This window comes from Chrysemys picta, chromosome 1 (genome assembly GCF_011386835.1).
Source record: "Chrysemys picta bellii isolate R12L10 chromosome 1, ASM1138683v2, whole genome shotgun sequence".
NCBI lineage: Eukaryota > Metazoa > Chordata > Testudines > Emydidae > Chrysemys > Chrysemys picta.
The window spans coordinates 345,324,865-345,344,455 of record NC_088791.1 but is presented as its reverse complement, the minus strand read 5'-3'; the positions used below and the strand labels follow the sequence as shown (position 1 = coordinate 345,344,455).

At 43.0% G+C, this 19,591-nt stretch overlaps 1 protein-coding gene across 1 annotated transcript in view; it reads right to left on the bottom strand.

Annotated features, from left to right (window-relative positions):
* Positions 1–19,591, bottom strand: part of LOC122174250 (uncharacterized) — a 130,431-nt gene that overhangs the window by 25,596 nt on the left and 85,244 nt on the right. The window contains exons 21-24 of the mRNA XM_065583568.1: positions 17,090–17,282; positions 15,363–15,443; positions 10,064–10,169; positions 4,990–5,173 (exon numbers count right to left, since the gene is read on the bottom strand). Of these exons, the coding sequence (XP_065439640.1) occupies positions 4,990–5,173; positions 10,064–10,169; positions 15,363–15,443; positions 17,090–17,282 (564 nt within the window). The remainder of the gene's footprint in view (positions 1–4,989; positions 5,174–10,063; positions 10,170–15,362; positions 15,444–17,089; positions 17,283–19,591) is intronic.

The following is a 19,591-nucleotide window of genomic DNA, read 5'->3' as shown; positions in this document are numbered from 1 at the left end:
GGAAGCATTAAGGCCATGCATGTGCTCATTTGCAGAACAGAGTTCCCTCCACTTCTTCAGAATCCATATCAGAGACTCTGAAGAAGTGGGGAGGATGGATCTATCTGAACAATCTACTCAAAGAGTCAGTTTCTGACCAATAGCATTTCTCCTTTAAGTATTTTTAGTGTAAAGCCTTGCAGTACTGCTTTCTTGAAACAAGCATCAGCTGCCAGGCAAGAGAGTAATGCTGGATGAATGTAGGAATTGAGTTTTAAGGAACTGCTATATGTGGTAACAGCTAAAAGTTATCCATAGCCTCTTGACTACTGCAGCATCCTTTTTTTTTTAGCATCTCCACATTGCTCCCCATCTATTCAAAATTATCATCATTGCTGAATTTTCTCCCCCCCCCTTTGTACTCCTCTACTGGTTTCCCTTTATTCATTGCATTGCATTTAAATTTCTTATCTTCACCTCTTGCCCTGTCACCTCGTCAGATTTAATTATTTTTGGTCAGCATTTCCAGCATTAGTCAATAGACAACTAGTCTGTCATTTATATCCTATGCCTTTTGCAGGATTAAGGAAAATTCCTGCTGGGGAGATTCCCAATGAGCAGCTGCACAAAAGAGAATCTCTTGAATATCAAATGGACATCTAGGATTAAGATTTGTTCTTTATAAATCAATCCACGGTTGAAGATCATGTGGGGAGGCGAGAGCAAGGAGGTGAGTAGCTACTGGGTCAGATGGGGCATCAACCTGAAATTCCTAGGATGATGGTGGTAAACTGAGACGAGAGGGAAAAGGGTGGGTCCAGCATCAAAATACAGATTTTCTTTAATGCTGTTAGGGAGAAAAGTTACCAGTTCAGAAGTTAAAGAAGCTGTACAGGGGAGGTCACCCACCTTGTGCAGTAACTGCAGTTCTTCAAGAGTTGCATCCCTATGGTTACTCCATGTTAGTTGTTCACACACCCATGCACCTTTGATTGGACATATTCGGTAGCAGTACCCAGTTGACCCACTCATGCGCTCCAGACTTCCTCATGCCCTGTACCCAGGATACATAGAGCTGTGCTGGTGAACTGCCCTGTTCCTTTTCTACCATGAAGTTTCACAATATGAAACTCTGAAGCAAAGTGGAAGGAAAGAGGATAATGGAGCACCCATAGGGAAACACATCTGAAAGAACTGCAGTTACTGCACAGTAGTAACCTCTCCTTTCAGTAGTGTCCCTGAGGATGCTTGAATTTACATGATTCTAGAGCAGCATGCTTGAATAATAAAAGTACAGCAGTAGGAATATACTACCGACTGCCTGACCAGGATGGTGATGATGATTGTGAAATGCTCCCAGAGATTATAGAGGCTATACAATAATTCTTGATATAGTCCTAAGTGGCACACAAGATCTGGTCCAAGAGGTGATTATAGCTGAAATGCTTGTAAATAGCGAGCATAATGTAATTAAATGTAACATCCATAGTACTTAACTTCAAAAAGGGGAACTACAGAAAAACAAGGAAGCTAGTTAAATGGAAATTAAAAGGAATAGTCACAAGAGTGAAATGCCTGCAAACTGCATGGAAACTTTCTAAAAACACTAGAATAGAGGCTCAAATTAAATGCATACCCCAAATTAACAACAACAAAAAAATAGAGGATCAAAAAATGCCACCATGGCTACAAACAAGAGCATAAAAGAGGTAGTTTGAGGCTAAAAGGCATCCTTTAAAAACTGGAAGTCAAATCCTGTTGAACAAAATATAGAGGAGTATAAACTGTGGCAGGACAGTACAAAGTGTAATTAGGCAGGCCAGAAAAGAATTTGAAGAGCAACTAGCAAAAGAGTCAAAATACTATATAACAACAACAACAACAAAAAACTACATCAGAAGCAGGAACCTACCAAACAGTCAGTGGGGCCACAGGACCATCGAGGTATAAAAGAGCACTCAAGAAAGATAAGGCCATTGCAGAGAAGCTAAATGCATTTTCTGCATCTGTCTTCACTGCACCCTTTACTCCTTTTTACAGATAATTTATGAATATGTTGAACATATGTCCCAGAACATATCCCTGAGGAACACTACTACTTACCTCTCTCCATTCTGAAAACTGACCATTTATTCCTTCATTTTAACCAGTTTTTCATCCATGAGAGGCTCTTCCCTCTTACCCCCATGACTCCTTACTTTGCTTAAGTGTGTTTAGTGAGGCATCTTGTCAAAGGCTTACTGAAAGTCCAAACACACCATATCCACTGGATCACCCTTTTCCATATGTTTGCTGACTTTAAAATTATTCTAGATTGGTGGGGTGTGATTTCCCTTTACAAAAGTCATTTTGACTCTTCCCCAACAACGTGTGTTCATCTATGAGTCTGATAATTCTGTACTTTACTATAGTTTCAACCAGTTTGCCAGGTACCTAAGTTAGGCTTATTGGACTGTAATTGCCTTTTTAAAAAAGTTGGTGTCTTGTTTAGCTATCATCCAGTCATCTGTTACATAAGCTGATTTAAATGACAAGTTACATAACAATTTCATTTTGAGTTCCTTCAGAACTCTTGGGTGAATGCCATCTGGTCCTGATGACTTAACACTGTTTAATTTATCAATTTGTTCCAAAATCTCCTCTATTGACACCTCAGTCCGGGACAGTTCCTCAGATTTGTCATCTAAAAAGAATGTCCAGGTGTGGGAACCTCACTCACATCCTCTGCAGTCTCAAAGGAAAGGTCTTCTACAGTATTTTGGTGCTCAATGCAGGACAACTGTGATGGAAATGCTGTCCCTACCCATATGCAAAGCACACAGGGCATCAGGAAATTTGGGGCACCAAATTTCCTGGTGTTCTACACAGCTGCGGTGCTGCTCCAGCCCCTGCTCTTTCCACCCCTTCCCCAAAGCCTCCACCCCTGCTCCGTCCCCACCCCTGCTCCGCCCCAGCCCCACTCCCCTGAGGACTGCAGCAGAAGTCGGGCCTGCACTCACCGGGTGGCGGTAAGTGGAGTGACCCAGCCCCAGCCTGCTCTGCTCCCCTGGCTCTCAGCTGTGCCACCGGTGAATGCTGGGGGGGTGGTTCCCTCTCCCCTCCGAGCCCCAAGGCTGGGAGCAGGGGGAGCAGAGCGTAGCGGGCTGGGGCCGGGTCACTCCACTTCTCACCGCCCTGTGAGTGTGGAGTCGAGCCCGCCCTGCACTCACCGGATGGCAGGAAGTGGAGCGACCCAGCCCCAACCCGCTCCGCTCCACTGGCTCGTGCTGGGGGGCGGTTTCCCCCCTGACCCTCAAGCTAGCCCCTCACTCCCCGTGGAGGCCTGGGGCCCCACACAGCCCCCCCACGGGGAGGGGGGGGGAGTTGCATAGAGCACCAAAATAGCTATGGACGGCCCTGTGGAAATGGAATGAGCTGCAGAGTCAGCTGCATCGAAGAAGGCTTATAATGAAGTTCTTACTAAGAGCTGACCCTCAGCTTGATAGCATGGAACTGTTCAGGATATTCCACAAGGTGTTCAACAAAGCTGTTGAACTCCATATAGTTGGTGTGATTATACTTCACCATCACATCTAAGTGGTTCACAATCCTAAAAATTGTAGGGCTGCAGATGAGTAACTCTTATGGCCAAACAGGTTCAGGCATTTTTGCTCCTGATCATATGGTATAGATTTAATCTGGTATTGTCTGCCAGGTTCATTGATGGCTTTGACAACCAAAGAGTTGGGTGAAGGCTGCAGAAATAAAAATTCAGATTTTTTCGGCTGAAATTTAATACTTTTTTGGAGCCTTTACATGTAGGTGGTACTGTTGCCAAGGTATGCCAGATGGTCTTGGTGGGTTCTGGTAAAGCATCATTCCAGAAGAGACATTCCAGAAGACTGGAAAAGGGCAAAAAAGGTGGTTTGTTCGCACAACTCTATATAGCCTCAGTATGGGCCCTGAGGATGTCTGCCACATATGTGAGGGCTGAACAAGTACTGCTACTGAAAATCTCTGATCAAAGGCACATGGGGCACATGTGCACTGGAAGTGGAGCACCCACAGGGTCAGTACTTGAAGGAGAAATGGTGTTATTTTTAAATTTCCTGGATCTTTTTTTCAATTTTTAAGGCAGACTTTAAAAAGCATTTTTTAAAAACACAGGTATAGTGGCTCATGAAGGCTTCAGAAAATTCTCCTATGATGTCTGTCACCAATATTTAGACATGAATAAATGGGTTTACTTACTTAATCTGAGAGTGTGTGTACTATGCACCTAGAACAATGGATTGTGCAGATAATCTCAGGTCTCAAAAATAAAAATACAGTGACAGTGTACATATAAACAGCTAATTAGGTGGATAAACTCCTCTATACCTATCCAATGGAAGAATACGTGGGGCCTAGCCATCCCATCAGTTGTATCTTTACATTGCTGGAATAAATAGACCCCAAATGTTTCAACCACTATTTTAACACTTAAGGATTTTGCATATAGATTTGTAGTTCAAACCCAGACAGATATCCAGGCAGAGAAGGCTTAACCTAAGTCTAACTATATTCAGATCATGCTGCAAGATCAATGTTTTTGTAAAAAAACATTATTCCTGGAGAGTATGGTCTTTTTAGTCATGCTCTGGCATATACTGAGCAAATGAAGATGAATTCAGAAATTTTAGCAACTTCAGGAGGGAAGAAGACATCTAGGGTCAGATTTTTACAGTATTTAGGCCCTTCGGGGGAATTTTCAAAAGTGCAGTGAACCCCAGAACTATGATACTGACCCCTACTTACCATTTCTCCACAAAACAGGGACTAGAACATCTGCTGCTCCTTTTAAAGGGTTAAGATGGGCTTCTGCAGCTGCTTGTGGGTGAGAACAGGTGGTCCTTATAGCGATCTCTGAGGCTTTTCAGGTAAGGGGATGGAAGGCAACATGGAGCAGAGAACAGGAGTTCAAGGCCTCCCTCTCTCCATTTAATCTCTGTTCCACCCCATTCACAAATCTAACTATACTTACTACAGTACCTTGTTCTCACCACATGCGGTGCCATCTCCCACTGAGCCAACGTCCACCATGTCCCTCCCAGCATGAAATTCTGTACCCCAACACAAGATATCATCAACTGGAGTTTGAATGATGGACCCAAGACTCGTCATCTGAGGGATTTTTTTAACATTAACACACTGCAGTCTTCCACACAAGACATCTCTGAAAGAAAAAAATAATAAGAACAGTTGCTTAAAGGTTATACGAAATTTGAAAAACTCATGTGAGAGTTGTGGTGCATCTTACTATCCCATAAATCCTTCCCTACACCCATTCTCTGTGTGCCTTGCTAACCCCACTAATGTTCCAGCACAATTACTGATCTTTCTGCCATGAAGGGCTGTGTGAAGTTCAATCAGGAGCTCATCAGTGTTGCTGCAGCAAGGTAGAGAGGTGACAGCACAGCAATGTGACATGCTCTTTCTTCAGTACTCCCAGCCTGATGCCTAGGAATAAGGAATTGAGCTTGTGTCCTGAATTTGGATCCTATACTGTAAGTCTGCTGTTCTATCACCAGCCCTACTACCCTCCTCTGTAAAGTGTTCTGGTATGTATAGATGAAAATAAGTGGTAGTTTTCTCATTTCTATCAGAGTTCTCATTGGCTTTATCATGGTTGTTCTGTTTCAGATCTGAGGGGTCAAATCACTATGGTAGGAAACAATATAATGCAGCGTGAAAGAGGCTAATATCATTCTGGGTTGTATTAACAAAAGAGTTGCATTTAAATCATGGGAGGTCATTCTCTTCCTCGACTCAGTATTTGTGAGACCTCGCCTACAGTGTGTGTCCAATTTTGGGACCCACATTTTAAAAAAGATGTAGACAAATTGGAGAGTCCAGAGGAGAGCAACAAAAATGATAACAGGTTTAGAGAAGCTGACTTATGAGGATAGGTTAAAATAACTGTGTATGTTTAGCTCTGAGAAAAAAAGGATGGGGGGAGCATGGAACCAAGTCTTCCAAAATGTTAACAACTGTTATAAATAGGACAGTGATCCATTGTTCTGCATGTCCACTGAAGAGAGAACAAGAAGTAATGGATATAATCTGCAGCAAGGGAGATTTAGGTTAGCTATTAGGAAAAACTATAAGGGTAGTCTAGCACTGGAACAGGCTTCCAAGGAAGGTTGTAGATCAGCAGTTCTCAAACTTTTGTACTGGTGACCATTTTCACATAGAAAGCCTCTGAGTGCGACCCCCCCCTTATAAATTAAAAACACTTTTTTATATTTAACACGATCATAAATGCTGGAGGCAAGGCGGGGTTTGAGGTGGAGGCTGACAGCTCGTGACCCCCCCATGTAATAACCTCACAACCCCCTGAGGGGTCCTGACCCCCAGTTTGCAAACCCCTGCTGTAGATTCCCTGTCATTGAAGGCTTCTAAGAACAAGTTACACAAACACCTGTCAAGGATGTCTAGGTTTACTTGGCCCTGTCTCAACATAGGTGGGTGAATTACATGACCTCTCAAGGTCCCTTCCAGCCCTACATTTCTATGATTATAAGTGATCTATGATTAAACTATGTGGCCAGCTGAGGAATCAGAGGTTAAGGGTGTGGTAAGAGAAAGCAGAAGGGGCGAAAGCAGGGTTTTCAAGGAAGAAAGGAAGGGGGTGAAGAGTCATTCAAAAACAGAGCCTACAGCCTTAAACTGCAGCCAACTTCTCCTGCAACCCTGACCCTGCTTGCTACAAACAAGCACTTCAGCCCTTTCTGCTCCTCATAGCTCAGAGAAGGTGCAGTGTAGCAGGTCACTCATTTTTACTATTGGCAGGAAGAGAAGGATGAGGAGGTCGTGGTGGCAGCACCTGTGATTGTATTACCCATTGGTCACAACTCTCAAAGGAAAGACTTGCAGGAGCCAAACTCAGTCAGACCTACTGAGGAATCACGGTTGATTCAAAATGCCCAAGACCTAGTCAAAGAGTGGGAGAATTTCAGGCAAGGGGAATGTGATCAGAGAGGCCAGGGAGGGGTCTGTGCTGGAGATATTTCAATATCAAAACAAAAATGGGTATTAAAGTATTCTTACAATATAAATTAATTACAAACTTATTTTTACTTTTTCTGAATATTAAGATATATATACAAATCTGTTGTGGCCAGGATGCTTGGTGAATAAGACAATGCATGTTATGTTTTTAGTTATGTTATGAGGCGTTCAAGCTAAGCAGAGGAATTCAAAGAGGCTTCTGCTTTTTGTTAGAGAACACAGAGGGGACATGATAAGTCTTCAACTACATAAAAGGTTGTTACAAAGAGGAGGGAGAAAGATTGTTCTCCTTAATATCACGATAGGACAAGTAGCAATGGGCTTAAATTGCAGCAAGGGCAGTTTAGGTTAGACATTAGGAAAAACTTCCTAACTGTAAGGTTGTTTAAGCACTGGAATAAATTGCCTCAGGAGGCTGTAGAGTGTTCATCAGAGATTTTTAAGAGCAGGTTAGACAAATACCTGTCAGCAATGGTCTAGATCAGGGGTCAGCAACGTTCGGCATGCGGCTCGCCAGGGTAAGCACCCTGGCTGGCCGGACCAATTTATTTACCTGCTGACGCAGCAGGTTCGGCTGATCGCGGCCCCCACTGGCCGCGGTTCGCCATCCCGGGCCAATGGGGGCGGCGAGAAGCCGCGGCCAGCACATCGCTCGCCTGCGGTGCTTCCTGACACCCCCATTGGCCCGGGACGGCGAACCGCAGCGAGTGGGAGCCGCGATCGGCCGAACCTGCCGCGTCAGCAGGTAAATAAACTGGCCCGGCCCGCCAGGGTGCTTACCCTGGCGAGCCGCATGCCGAACGTTGCCGAACCCTGGTCTAGATAACATTTAGTTCTGCCATGAGTGCAGGGCACTGGACTAGATGACCTCTCGAGGTCCCTTCCAGTCCTATGATTTTTAAAAGTGTGACCTTTGTCAAAAGTTATCCACAGAGAGACATACAGAAGAGATTGAAATGGAAGTAACAATGTATGAGTGAATATTAATCTGATTCTTTTAATGTCAATGTGACATTGTCTAATTAAAATATAACCATGCAAATCATATAATTGCAACAAATCTTATACAAAATATAACTCATGGCCAGAAAGAGTTAAACAGCTTGCAGGCTAACTAATCCAAAGCTGACTTTTAATGACATGTTAGAAATGGTAATTAGGGCCATTCTATGGCTAGATAGTCTAGAACTTTGAAATGCAAACCTATATTGTTAGAGGTAATGTTAATTGTGTGTATCTTTGCTGCTAGCCATGTAAACAGACAGTCCCTGTCTGTCACTATAACTATTAATTCAGAGATCAAAAGGGAATATTAACATTTAGATGAATCTTGGGTAAAATAATGTCATTGTCCATATGTCTCTTTGAAGTTTGTGATAGACCGCCTAGTGGATAAATTGCCTTTTGTTAATTTGTGTAACTAATTACTGTTGGTGTTCAGGAAACAAAAGGTTACATCAAAAGCCTATTGTTTACCCAGGACTGTCTGGTCAACTGAATTATAGAAAACCAAATACCATGGTCAATAGTTCATTTTCTTTGCCCCTCTTCTGTAAACACACACTGTATATGAAGATATACCTGTTATTATAAATGTGTGCTATAATGGATAAAATGTTTTAATCGCAAATGGATGCTCATAAAATGTTCAGTAATTAATAAAATTAGTAACTGACAAAATAGACAAGGAACATGTAAGCTGTGTTCTATAATCAATATATCATCAAAACAGTAATGTATGGATTAAAGGAAAAAGGCTTGTTGGCTACAAACTGTGGATTGCTTCCATGCAGTGGTTTCTGCCATAGCTGCTGCTGTGGCCCTTGACTGAAGCCTCTGGCCTTGCAATGTTACCAGGCCTCACAAAGAAGCCTGTGCTTCCTCCACCCTCCTGGCTGACCATCAAGGTGTAAGAATCAAGCAACATCTAAGATTCAATATCTAAGCAAAAAGAACGAGGAGCACTTGTGGCACCTTAGAGACTAACAAATATATTTAAGCATAAGCTTTCATGGGCTAAAACCCACTTCATCGGATGCATGCAGTGGAAAATACAGTAGGAAGATCTACTATATATATTATATATACATACATACATATATACACACAGAACATGAAAAAATGGGTGTTGCCATACCAACTATAATGAGTGTAATCAGTTAAGGTGGACTATTGTCAGCAGGAGGGGAAAAAAAACGTTCATAGTGATAATCAGGATGGCCCATTTCCAATAATTGACAAGAAGGTGTGAGTAACAGTAGGGGGAAAAGTTCTACTTTGTGTAATGATCCATCCACTCCCAGTCTTTATTCAAGCCTAATTTAATAGTGTCCAATTTGCAAATTAATTCCAATTCAGCAGTTTCTCGTTAGAGTCCGTTTTTGAAGTTTTTTTGTTGTAGTATTGCCTCTTTTAGGTCTGTAATTCAGTGAGCAGGGAGATTGAAGTGTGGCAACACACATTTTTTTTCATGTTCTGTGTGTGTGTGTGTGTGTATATATATATTCTTCCTACTGCATGCATTTTCCACTGTATTTTCCACTGCGTGCATCCGATGAAGTGGGTTTTAGCCCACAAAAGCTTATGCTTAAATAAAATTGTTAGTCTCTAAGGTGCCACAAGTACTCCTCGTTCTTTTTGCTGATACAGACTAACACGACTACCACTCTGAAATCTATAAGCAAGTAATCTCTAGTCGGCAAGAAGTTTTTCAATGCAAAACAGCAGAGCTGAGAAGACCACCAGTTAATCTTTTCAACTGAGTACTAGCTTCCTGAGGCTGAATGAAACTACAAGAGTTGTGACAATGTTTGCTACTGGGCTGCACAGGAGAATATGTAGAACTACCTTTAAAAAAAAATTCAAGCCACCATCAAACTGACTAGGGGTGAAAATGAAAGGCTTAAACTGAATTACTGTTAAAATGCTGCTCTGTCTCTCCTCTCATTTGTCTATGATTTATTTTTCTACACTACTTAAAATTAGGGATTTTTATTTACCGAGGTTTCTTAGTACATTTTCCAGTGCATCAGAGACACCAATATATATAACTTACTTGTCTTGACACTTATTGTAAGTAAGTCCATCCCCACCACAGTTGCCACACCGGTCACCTTTAGTATTCACTGCTTTGAAACAATTCAGTGGGGCCCGATGTGCTGCTGCAAAACCGGGGGGAAAAGCACAAGGTAAATGACAAGACAGAAATAAAGCACACAATGCATTGCACTAATTCCTCCAATCATTTCAAGGGGTTAAGGGGAAACTGAGGTATTCACCTGTAACCAGAGTTCCTTTAAATGATTCCTAAATATTCAGACTCATGGGAGGGACCCCTGGGGCAGCTGTGATGGTGAAACCTTTAGGAAGCAGTGCCAGTTGGAGCTCTCACACCCTGTCTTACCCCTGCCCTCACAGTTCCTGAATTTTCTGAGGGCAAAGCTATAAAAGGGGGTAGGCAATTCACCTAACTCAGTGACTTGCACCGCCTCCTCCAAGTCACAGGTTGTACTTAGGACTCCAAGGAAGAGGGAGGGTGGATTCAGATCGTGAATATACAAAGTACATCTCAAAGAATTCTGGTTGCAGGTTTACTAACCTCTATTTCTTTGAGTGTCCTCTGCATAATCCTACTCATGGGACAGTGTGACAGGCAGTACTCCCTTTAGATGAAGGTGAGTCCTATAATTAAAGAGAGATTGAAGTACTGCCCTTCCTAATTGTGCATCCAATCTGGATGCTAAATCCAGAGAATAGGGGTTTGTAAAATGTTTGCAAAGAGCTCGATGTTGCAGCCCTACGGATCTGTAAAAAAGGAATATGTCTAAGGCATTCCATTTAAGCTGCCTTGGTCCTAGTGGAATATGTCCGAATTCTCTCCAGAATAGAGTCTGATGCTAAAGTGTAGGTCTCATGAAAGCATAGACTAGCCAATTTTGAGACTGTAGGAGACTAAAGCACTTGTTTCCTTCTAACAGATGTATTGGAGCATGAGCTTTCGTGGGTGAATGCTTATGCTCCAATAAATCTGTTAGTCTTAAAGGTGCCACAGGACTCTGTTGCTTTGTACAGATCCAGACTAACACGGCTACCCCTCTGATACTTGTTTCTTTCTGAGTAGCAGCCATGTTAGTCTGTATGCATCCGAAAAAGTGGGCTGTAGTCCACAAAAGCTTATGCTCTAATAAATTTGTTAGTCTCTAAGGTGCCACAAGTACTCCTGTTCTTTTTGTTTCTTTCTGTTATCAAGTGTGACAGACCCAGACCAGTGGGGTACAGGAGTCTGGTAGAGGGCAAATATACTGGTCACTGGATGAGTAGTTTTCTGTTCCCTGAGTGAGCAGAGCAGGGGCTGCACTAGAGTAATCAGGAACCTGTTGGAACCAGTTAAGGCAGGCAGGCTAATTAGGAAACCTGGAGCCAATTAAGAAGAAGCTGCTAGAATCAATTAAGGCAGGCTAATCAAGCCACTTGGGTTTTAAAAGAAGCTCACTTCAGTTTGTGGTGTGAGTGTGAGGAGCTGGGAGCAAGAGGCGCAAGGAGCTGAGAGTGAGAGGGTGTGTTGCTGGAGGACTGAGGAGCACAAGTGTTATCAGACACCAGGAGGAAGGTCCTGTGGTGAGAATAAGGAAGGTGTTTGGAGGAGGCCATTGGGGAAGTAGCCCAGGGATTTGTAGTTGTCATGCAGCTGTTACAGGAGGCACTATAGACAGCTGAAGTCCACAGGGCCCTGGGCTGGAACCCCGAGTAGAGGGTGGGCCCGGGTTCCCCCAAAACCTCCCAATTGACCTGGACTGTGGGTTCTTCCAGAGGGGAAGGTCTCTGGGCTGTTCCCCAACCCACATGGTGGATCTCTGAGGCAAGAAAATCCACCAATAAGCACAGGACCCACCAAGATAGAGGAGGAACTTTGTCACACAAGATAGAAATGAATACATTATGGCACAATCTGAATCATTTAGCCCAATTGACATAATAAGCTAAAGACCTTTGAACCAGATACATATAAAATTCAGTCACCACATTAGGGATGGGGATGTAGCCCTCCTTATGAAAAACAGTGAATGGTGGGTCAGCCATGAGGACCTGCAATTCATACACTCTTCTAGCAGTTGTGATGGATCAGCTAAGCAAGAGACTTCAACCCCCATCAGCCCTTCACACTACACTTCCCTTTCTTTTGGCCAGGAGGGGGAAAGGTCCTGAACCAGGAAGGGGCTGGTCTCTGTTTAAAAAGCAGCAGCCACATGACAAATCAGGAGCTGTAAAGAAGAAACCACAGGAACTGTATGCAGAGCCACATGTGCAACAGGTTGTGACTGCTGAATGTTACAGCTGGGTGCAGGTCTGTATGGGACTTATGCGGCAGTGGAAGAAAGCTAGTACAGAGGGCCCCAATGAGAGAAACTAACCAAGCCTGGTCTATTTTCTTCAACAGAGACTAGACTGGAGAGGGCACCCCAGGCACTAGTCCTGAAGAGCCCCGATTTTCAATAGGACTGCCCCAAGGCCCAAAACAAGAACCCCCTATTGCAAACTTTGAACTGTAACTGTGAAGCCTCTATACCTAGGATATTTGCAAACGTTGCCTTCTCTGCCAGCCCTAGCACATTACCCTTTCAGTTAACCATTGGGACCTACCAGGGCCATCATCAACAAGGCTTAACTGCTGAAGCACCTACAGCACTTGCTTCTAAATTGCTGTACACGAGGCATTCTCCTAGTTCCTTAGGCATGTAATGTACTCCAGCACAGAGCAACCCCCAGTAATTATACAGATGTTATGGCTATAACTTCCCTTGCTGCAATAAAGGGTTTAGTCTTCAGCAAGGGAGATTTAGATTAGTTATTAGGAAAAGCTTTCTAACTATAAGGTTAGTTAAGCTATTGAATAGGCTTCCAAGGGAGGCTGTGGAAGCCCCATCATTGGAGGCTTTTAGAACAGGTTGGACAAACACTTGTCAGGGATGGTCTAGGTTTATTTGGTCCTGACTCAGTGCCTGGGGCTGGACTCGATGACCTCTCAAGGTCCCTTCCAGCCCTACATTTCTATGATTCTATGATAAAAGCTATTTTAACTGAGAGTTAAAACAAACACCCTTCTGCTATTAGCTCAAATGGAACTTCATTAGCTACTGGAGGTTCCATGCTGGATAAGGGTCTTTAACGTGTAGGAAGATTTACTGAACCCTTTTATAAAGATCTTAACTATGTTGTGTGTGAATACAGACTTGTTATCTATGAGAAAGTGGTACAGCAATATAGCTGCTAGATGGACATTGACTGCTGATAAAAAAGATGTGAAAGTTTCAGCTGTAGCAGTTATTCTAAAATATGATGAACTGGAGCCATTGTTGTAGCTACATTACTACTCTTTATGCAGAGACTGAATCTCTTCCATTTGAAGCTATAACACTTAAGGGTTGATTCTTTCCTACAGTTAAGTAGGACATGAACCAGCAGACAACAAGATTGTTCTAATTCTATCAAAGACCCATAGCCCAGGTTGTCAGATCTGATCAACTCTCCAACAAATCTGTGAGGAAGAGGAGGAGATTGGTAAACACCTTTTGTAAGATGAAGGACTGAGAACCACTTGGCCACAATGGAGCCACTAGAATTACTTTGGCTCTGTCCAGTTTTATCATTTTTACCATCTTGTGGATGAGAAATGGGGAGAAAGCATACAGAAGACTTTGCCACCAGATTATCAGGAATGTGTCTGGAATGGATTAGCTTTCTCTTCCTGCTCTTGAGCAAAATCTGGGGCATTATGCCTGGTTGCAATGAGATCTACATGTGGATGACCCCCAGAAGTTGAAGATCTTGTGTATCACTGAGGTCTCCAATGACCAATCCTGGAGTTCTGCTCAGTTGGTCCACAATACTGTTGCATTTCCCTGTTAGGTATTGCAGTACAGGAGAGATCTTGTGTTGAATGCACCACTGCCTTGCATCCACTGCTTTACTGCATAGATGTGTGGAACGAGTACCATCCTTGCTTGTTTATATAATACACAACTTTCCTTGATTGCAGCTGGCCTGTGTTGTCCTTGAAAAGCTGCACTACGTTCAAATATAAGTGAGGCAGAAAAGATTTGGGAGCCCAGCATATTGCTCTGAGTTCTAGCACACTAATGTGTAGTTTATTTTTTCTGGGAGTTCCAGTGGCCACAAACTGTCAATGTGAGCTCCCCTGCCCAGGTTGGATGTAGTTGAGGTTAGTGTTGCTGATACTGCTGGACAGTTGAAAACTACTCTCTTCATCTTGAGACAGTCCATCAGGATTCCTTGCTATGGTCAATATTAGAGACATATCTAAAATATGTCTGTTCTTTTGTCAGTCATTGCTGGATAGACCACATTTCCTTCTAGGTATAATGTTTCACTTGCATAGCTGAGTCTATGAGGCCCATAAATCTGAGCAAGAAGATGACTTTCTGACATGCAAATTGGTGCAGGAAGGCTATAGCTGATTGAATCTTTGCCAACATTTCTTCTGGCAAGAAGACTGTGGTGCTATAGGAGTCCAACATTGCCCACTGCCTTGTGGGTATCAAACAGGGAGAAGTCCCTAATATTCTTAGACCTACTTCCCTAAATAAGAAGCAAGTATAGAATATGGCTCCTGCTAGACTTTATTTTGATAACACTAATTAGCCAGTTATTGTATGATGATAGAGGGTGTCTTCGAGGCTCTGCAGGTGTGCTATTCTCAGCTCCCTGTTGTTGCTTGCAATCATTTATTCAGATTTAGGCTATGTCTTCATTAGAAGTGCTGCAGCAGCACAGCTGTAGCACTTCAGTAGAGACACTCAGTACAGTGACAAGACGGTTTCTCCCACTTCTGTAGTTAATTCATCTCTCTGAGACATGGTAGCGAAGTCAACAGAAGAATTCCTCCAATAAATGATTTGCTAAACTGAAAGGGAGGCTCCCTTATAACCTTTAGCCAATGGTTAAGGTCCTTTCTTGGGATGCTCATTTACAATCCTCCCCCTTTGGCTTATTTGGAGAAGGGATTTAAACTTGGGTTTCCCATATTCTATGAAAGTGCCCTAGCCACTGGGATATTGTGGTATAGTCTTTCTCAATGTCTCCTGTTGAATCTGTTCCATCTTTTAATAATTCATTAAATAGTCATTGGAGGAGGGACTTGGACTTGTGACCCCTACATTCCAGATTCATGGAAACTTTTTTAAAACCCCCAGAATAGAGGCTCAAACAACATTAATATCCCAAATTAAGAAAAAACAAACCGGAAGAGGAGTGAAAAAATGTCACCATGGATAAACAGAGTAAAAGATGGTTAGAGACAAAAAGACATCCTTTAAAAATTGGAAGTCAAATCCTACTGAGGAAAATAGAAAGGAGCATGAACTCTGGCAAGTCAACTGTAAATGTATAATTAGGCAGGTCAAAAAATTTGAGAGCAACTAGCAAAAGACACAAAAAGTAATAGTAAAAAAAAATTTTAGCATATCAGAAGCAGCACATATTCCAAACAATCAGTGGGGCCACTGGACAATAGAGCTACTAAAGGAGCACTCAGGAAGACAAGGCCTTTGTAGAAAAGCTAAATTAATTCTTTGCATCATCTTCACTGCAAAGGATGTGAGGGCGATCCTGACACCTGAGCCTCTCTTTTCAGGTGACAAATCTGAGGAACTGTCCCAGATTCAGGTGTCAGTAGAGACAGTTTTGGTACAAATTGATAAATGAAACAGTAATAAGTCATTAGGACACATAGTATTAACCCAAGAGTTCTGAAGGAACTCCAATATGAAATTGCAGAACTGCTAACTGTGGTATGTAACCTATCACTTAAATCAACCTCTGTATCAGATGACTGGCAGATAGCTAATGTGATGCTGAGTTTTTAAAAAGCTCCAGAGGCAATCCTGGCAATTACAGCCCAGTAAACATAACTTCAGTAAGAGGCAAACTGGTTGAAACTACAGTAAAGACCATAGAGCCCATAAAAGCACATGGACAAGGGTGGTCCAGCACATGGACAAGGGTGAAGATAGCATACTTGGACTTTCAGAAAGCCTTTGACAAGGTCCCTTAGTAAGGGCTCTTAAGCAATCACTCAGTTTTGAACATGGTGGCATTGCCTCTCATGAGCATGCATTCTCCTCCCCCCAAGTGATGGTTCTTTTGGTGGGTCTTCAGTCGACCTTCCAGCTGAGACACACACACTGTCCCTCCCTTCCAGGATATATAATCTCTAGTACTTTCTCATGGCCCACACTAACCTTTCCATGGTCCTGTTGCTCTTCCAGCCATCCAGGTACCCAGTTCTCCTTCTTTGAGCTCCAAGAAGCAACTGGCTGCTCTGCCTCTGCTGCTTCCTTTTATATGGCCCTTCCGGCCCCCGATTGGTCACTCCAGCAGCCTCTCTGATGGGCTACACCCCTGCAGCCCATCTAGGCTGCTTGGAGGACTTCTCTGCACTTTTCTGGGGAGGCAAGAGGAAGGGCCACAAGGCCTCCAGCAGGGGGCCTCTGGATCTAGTCCACCCCATCACACCAAAGTAGGTATTGAGAATGATGATATTTTTCCTGGGTGTCTCAGCACTCTTTCCTCAATGAAATGCTTTGCATTTCATTAACTATCACCTAGCACCTTCTGTAGTCATAAGGAGGTATCTACCCCAACTTTCCAAACCATCTGTTCCCAAAAGTCAGGTGTCTTGTGTGCTAGGAGCCACTCCAAACCTCTTCTATTGTTTCCAGGGCTGAGGAAGCATGTAGTCCAGCAGCAGGGGAAGTAGGGTACAGTGTGTCTGTTTAGATATTGCAGTGATTGGTGTTATAGAATAACCATCCTAATATGTAGATGTGATATATAGAATCCACTGATTAGACAGGGCAAGCTCATGGAGAGGAGCAAAGGTGAGGCAGGATCAACCAAGACTGCAGCCACTCCCAGCAGCCACACAAACTCTCCTTCCTTTGTGGCAGAGCCCCCTGCCCAAAAGTCTGTTACCAAGTCCCCAGATGACAATCATAAGAACTGGCCAATTTCCTAAGAGTTAATTGATGCTGCTATGTGTTTTTGTAAATAATGCAGGTCTTGCCTTTGCCAAATACAGCTTTGCACTGTCTCTCGTGGTTACGGCATCTCCCCTGGAAACAACAGTCATTGTCACCGCATGGAGTTCCATCTTGCTTAAATACATCCTCTGGGCACCAGCTTGAAGTCCCATTGCAGAACTCGGGAAGGTCACACTCACCAATACTTTTTCTGCATATTTCCCCTTGTCTATGAAGCTGTTAAAATAAGAATACAAGGATTTGATTTCTCTCTGGAGGTCTATTTCATGAGCCACCATTTACCTTCTTAAAATATGTTTGTTTTAGGAGTCCCCAAACATCTAACAGGAAAGGAAAAACCCACCTGCAGTTGCTTTGCCTTTTATTTTAAGCAGAGATCAGATAAACAGAAGATGCAACATAAATACTCCTTGTGCTATCAATTAAGAAGTGCACTCTAATTCCAGTATTTAAAATATTTGTGATTCTTTTCCACTCCCAAATGATAAAACTCTTCATGCTTTAATCAATAACAATGAACAATGGAAAATATACTTTTTGTCCATCTATTAATTTTTTCCATGTTGAGTCTGCTGAGACTAGACCTGGGGTCACTTCACCTGCAGTATTCAGAAGCTGGACCTGTCAGTCATTGGGGAGAAGGGGATGGGACCCACCTATAAATATCCTCTCCAGAATGAGTACTTAGTAGAAGTAGTATGACTGTAGCACCTAGGCCTTGCAGTCAAGGACCCAGATCCCCATTTTGCTTGGCGCTATACAAACACAGAACAAGACAACAGTCTCTGCCCCAAAGAGCCAGCACCCAAGTATAAGACAAGAGACAAATGATGGCTACAGATAGATGGGGTAGCATGCAAGGAAACAATCTGACAGTATTGGACAGCTTGATAGGCAGTGGTCTTAGCTCACCAGCAGCCTAACTATTGTCAATTTTTTGGTAGGCATTAAGGAAAAGGATAGTTTTGAGATGGGTAATTGCTTAGTTTTAATCAGTGTTTATGGAGAGCTCCTCCCAAGCATGAGGGGCAGTATGGGTGAAAGCATGAAAGTCCTTGTTGAAAAATGTGACAAGAGGGTAATGAAAGCTGGCATCATGGGTTGATTGGAGTTTAGCATTGACCGCTCAATAGTAAATGAGAGATGACATGGTGGGATTGGTCAAGAAAAGTAGCATATATTTATATTTAATGTGAAAGAGAAGAGGGAGCCAGGGGAGGGGAGCAAAGAGACAGGTGACATGGTCAAAGCAACAAACTAGGAAAGTGATCTTTGCAGAAGCATTATGAAATTATATGAATGGGCAAAGATTGCATTTGTCAAGACCAGAGAGAAGTATGTTGCAGTAATTGAGCAGGGATGAGAATTTTAGGTGTCTGATTGGATAAGAAAGGCCATATCTTAGATATGTTATACAAAAAGAATTAGCAAGGTTTACAAACTGCCTGGAAATGAGGTCCTAGAGAATGGTCCAGCTCAAAGATGGCACCTAAGTTAAGGGGCCTGACAGACAGACAGGATGGTGTTGTCCACAGTGATCAAAAGGAGGTATTGCGGAGGGCACAGTGGGGATGGAGAGAAAGAAATGAGTTCTGTTTTAGCCATGTTGAGCTTGAGCTGATGGCTGGATAATCTCGAAGAGACATCAGAGAGAGAGGCTGAGATTTCTGTTTGGAGAGAGGAATACAGGTCTGTAGTAGAGAATTAGATCTGTAAGAATGTGTTTTGTTTTACCTATGGCCTGAAAGGAGAGTCTGGATGCTTCCTCCTCTGCCAATTACAGAGGATTCCATGAATCTTTGAGTAAATGCAACCTTGTGGCAAATATTTCTGAATAACTAGGCACTGAGGAAAAAGAAGGCCTATCAGTGTGCCAAGCACTACACATCTGTCAGAAAACATCCTTTGGAACTTTTGCCAAGTTTTCCTGAGAAACTGGTATGGAAGGATTGGGTGACGTGATGAAGTTGGATTGCTGTCAGAGGACTCCTACTCATGAGGTTGGAAGTAAAGGGCTGTAAGGACGGTAAGTAGAGGAAATGAATATAGTTTCTCCAATCCCAGGAGATTCTCTGCTGAGTCCCTTATTTACTGACCAGTTGAGATACTGATCTGTAGGGTGGGCTGAACGGAAGCACTTTCTGCTACTGTACTGGTTCCCACAGCAGCAGGTGCCACACTTATTGCATCAATGATAGCACAAGAACTCTCTGTTGTTGACACAGGCTTTTCTGGGGTCTAGAGGAGGTGATTTGATCTTTTATTGCGGAACCCTTAGTTGGGGGTCTGGCTGTCACCAAGGTCTCCTGCAGATGATCTGAGGAATCTCAGAGAGCTCGAGAGGGTGCAGAAGAGGAACTTATTTCTGTCTAAATAAGGATATCTTGCACTGGGAGCTGGAATAAGTTCTCCTCCTTCATGTGAGCCATCTTGACAGTGCCCAGGCTCAGATGACTCTGGACATAAAGGCATTCCATTCTATGGCGGGAAGTCAAGAACATAAGAACATAAGAAAGGCCATACTG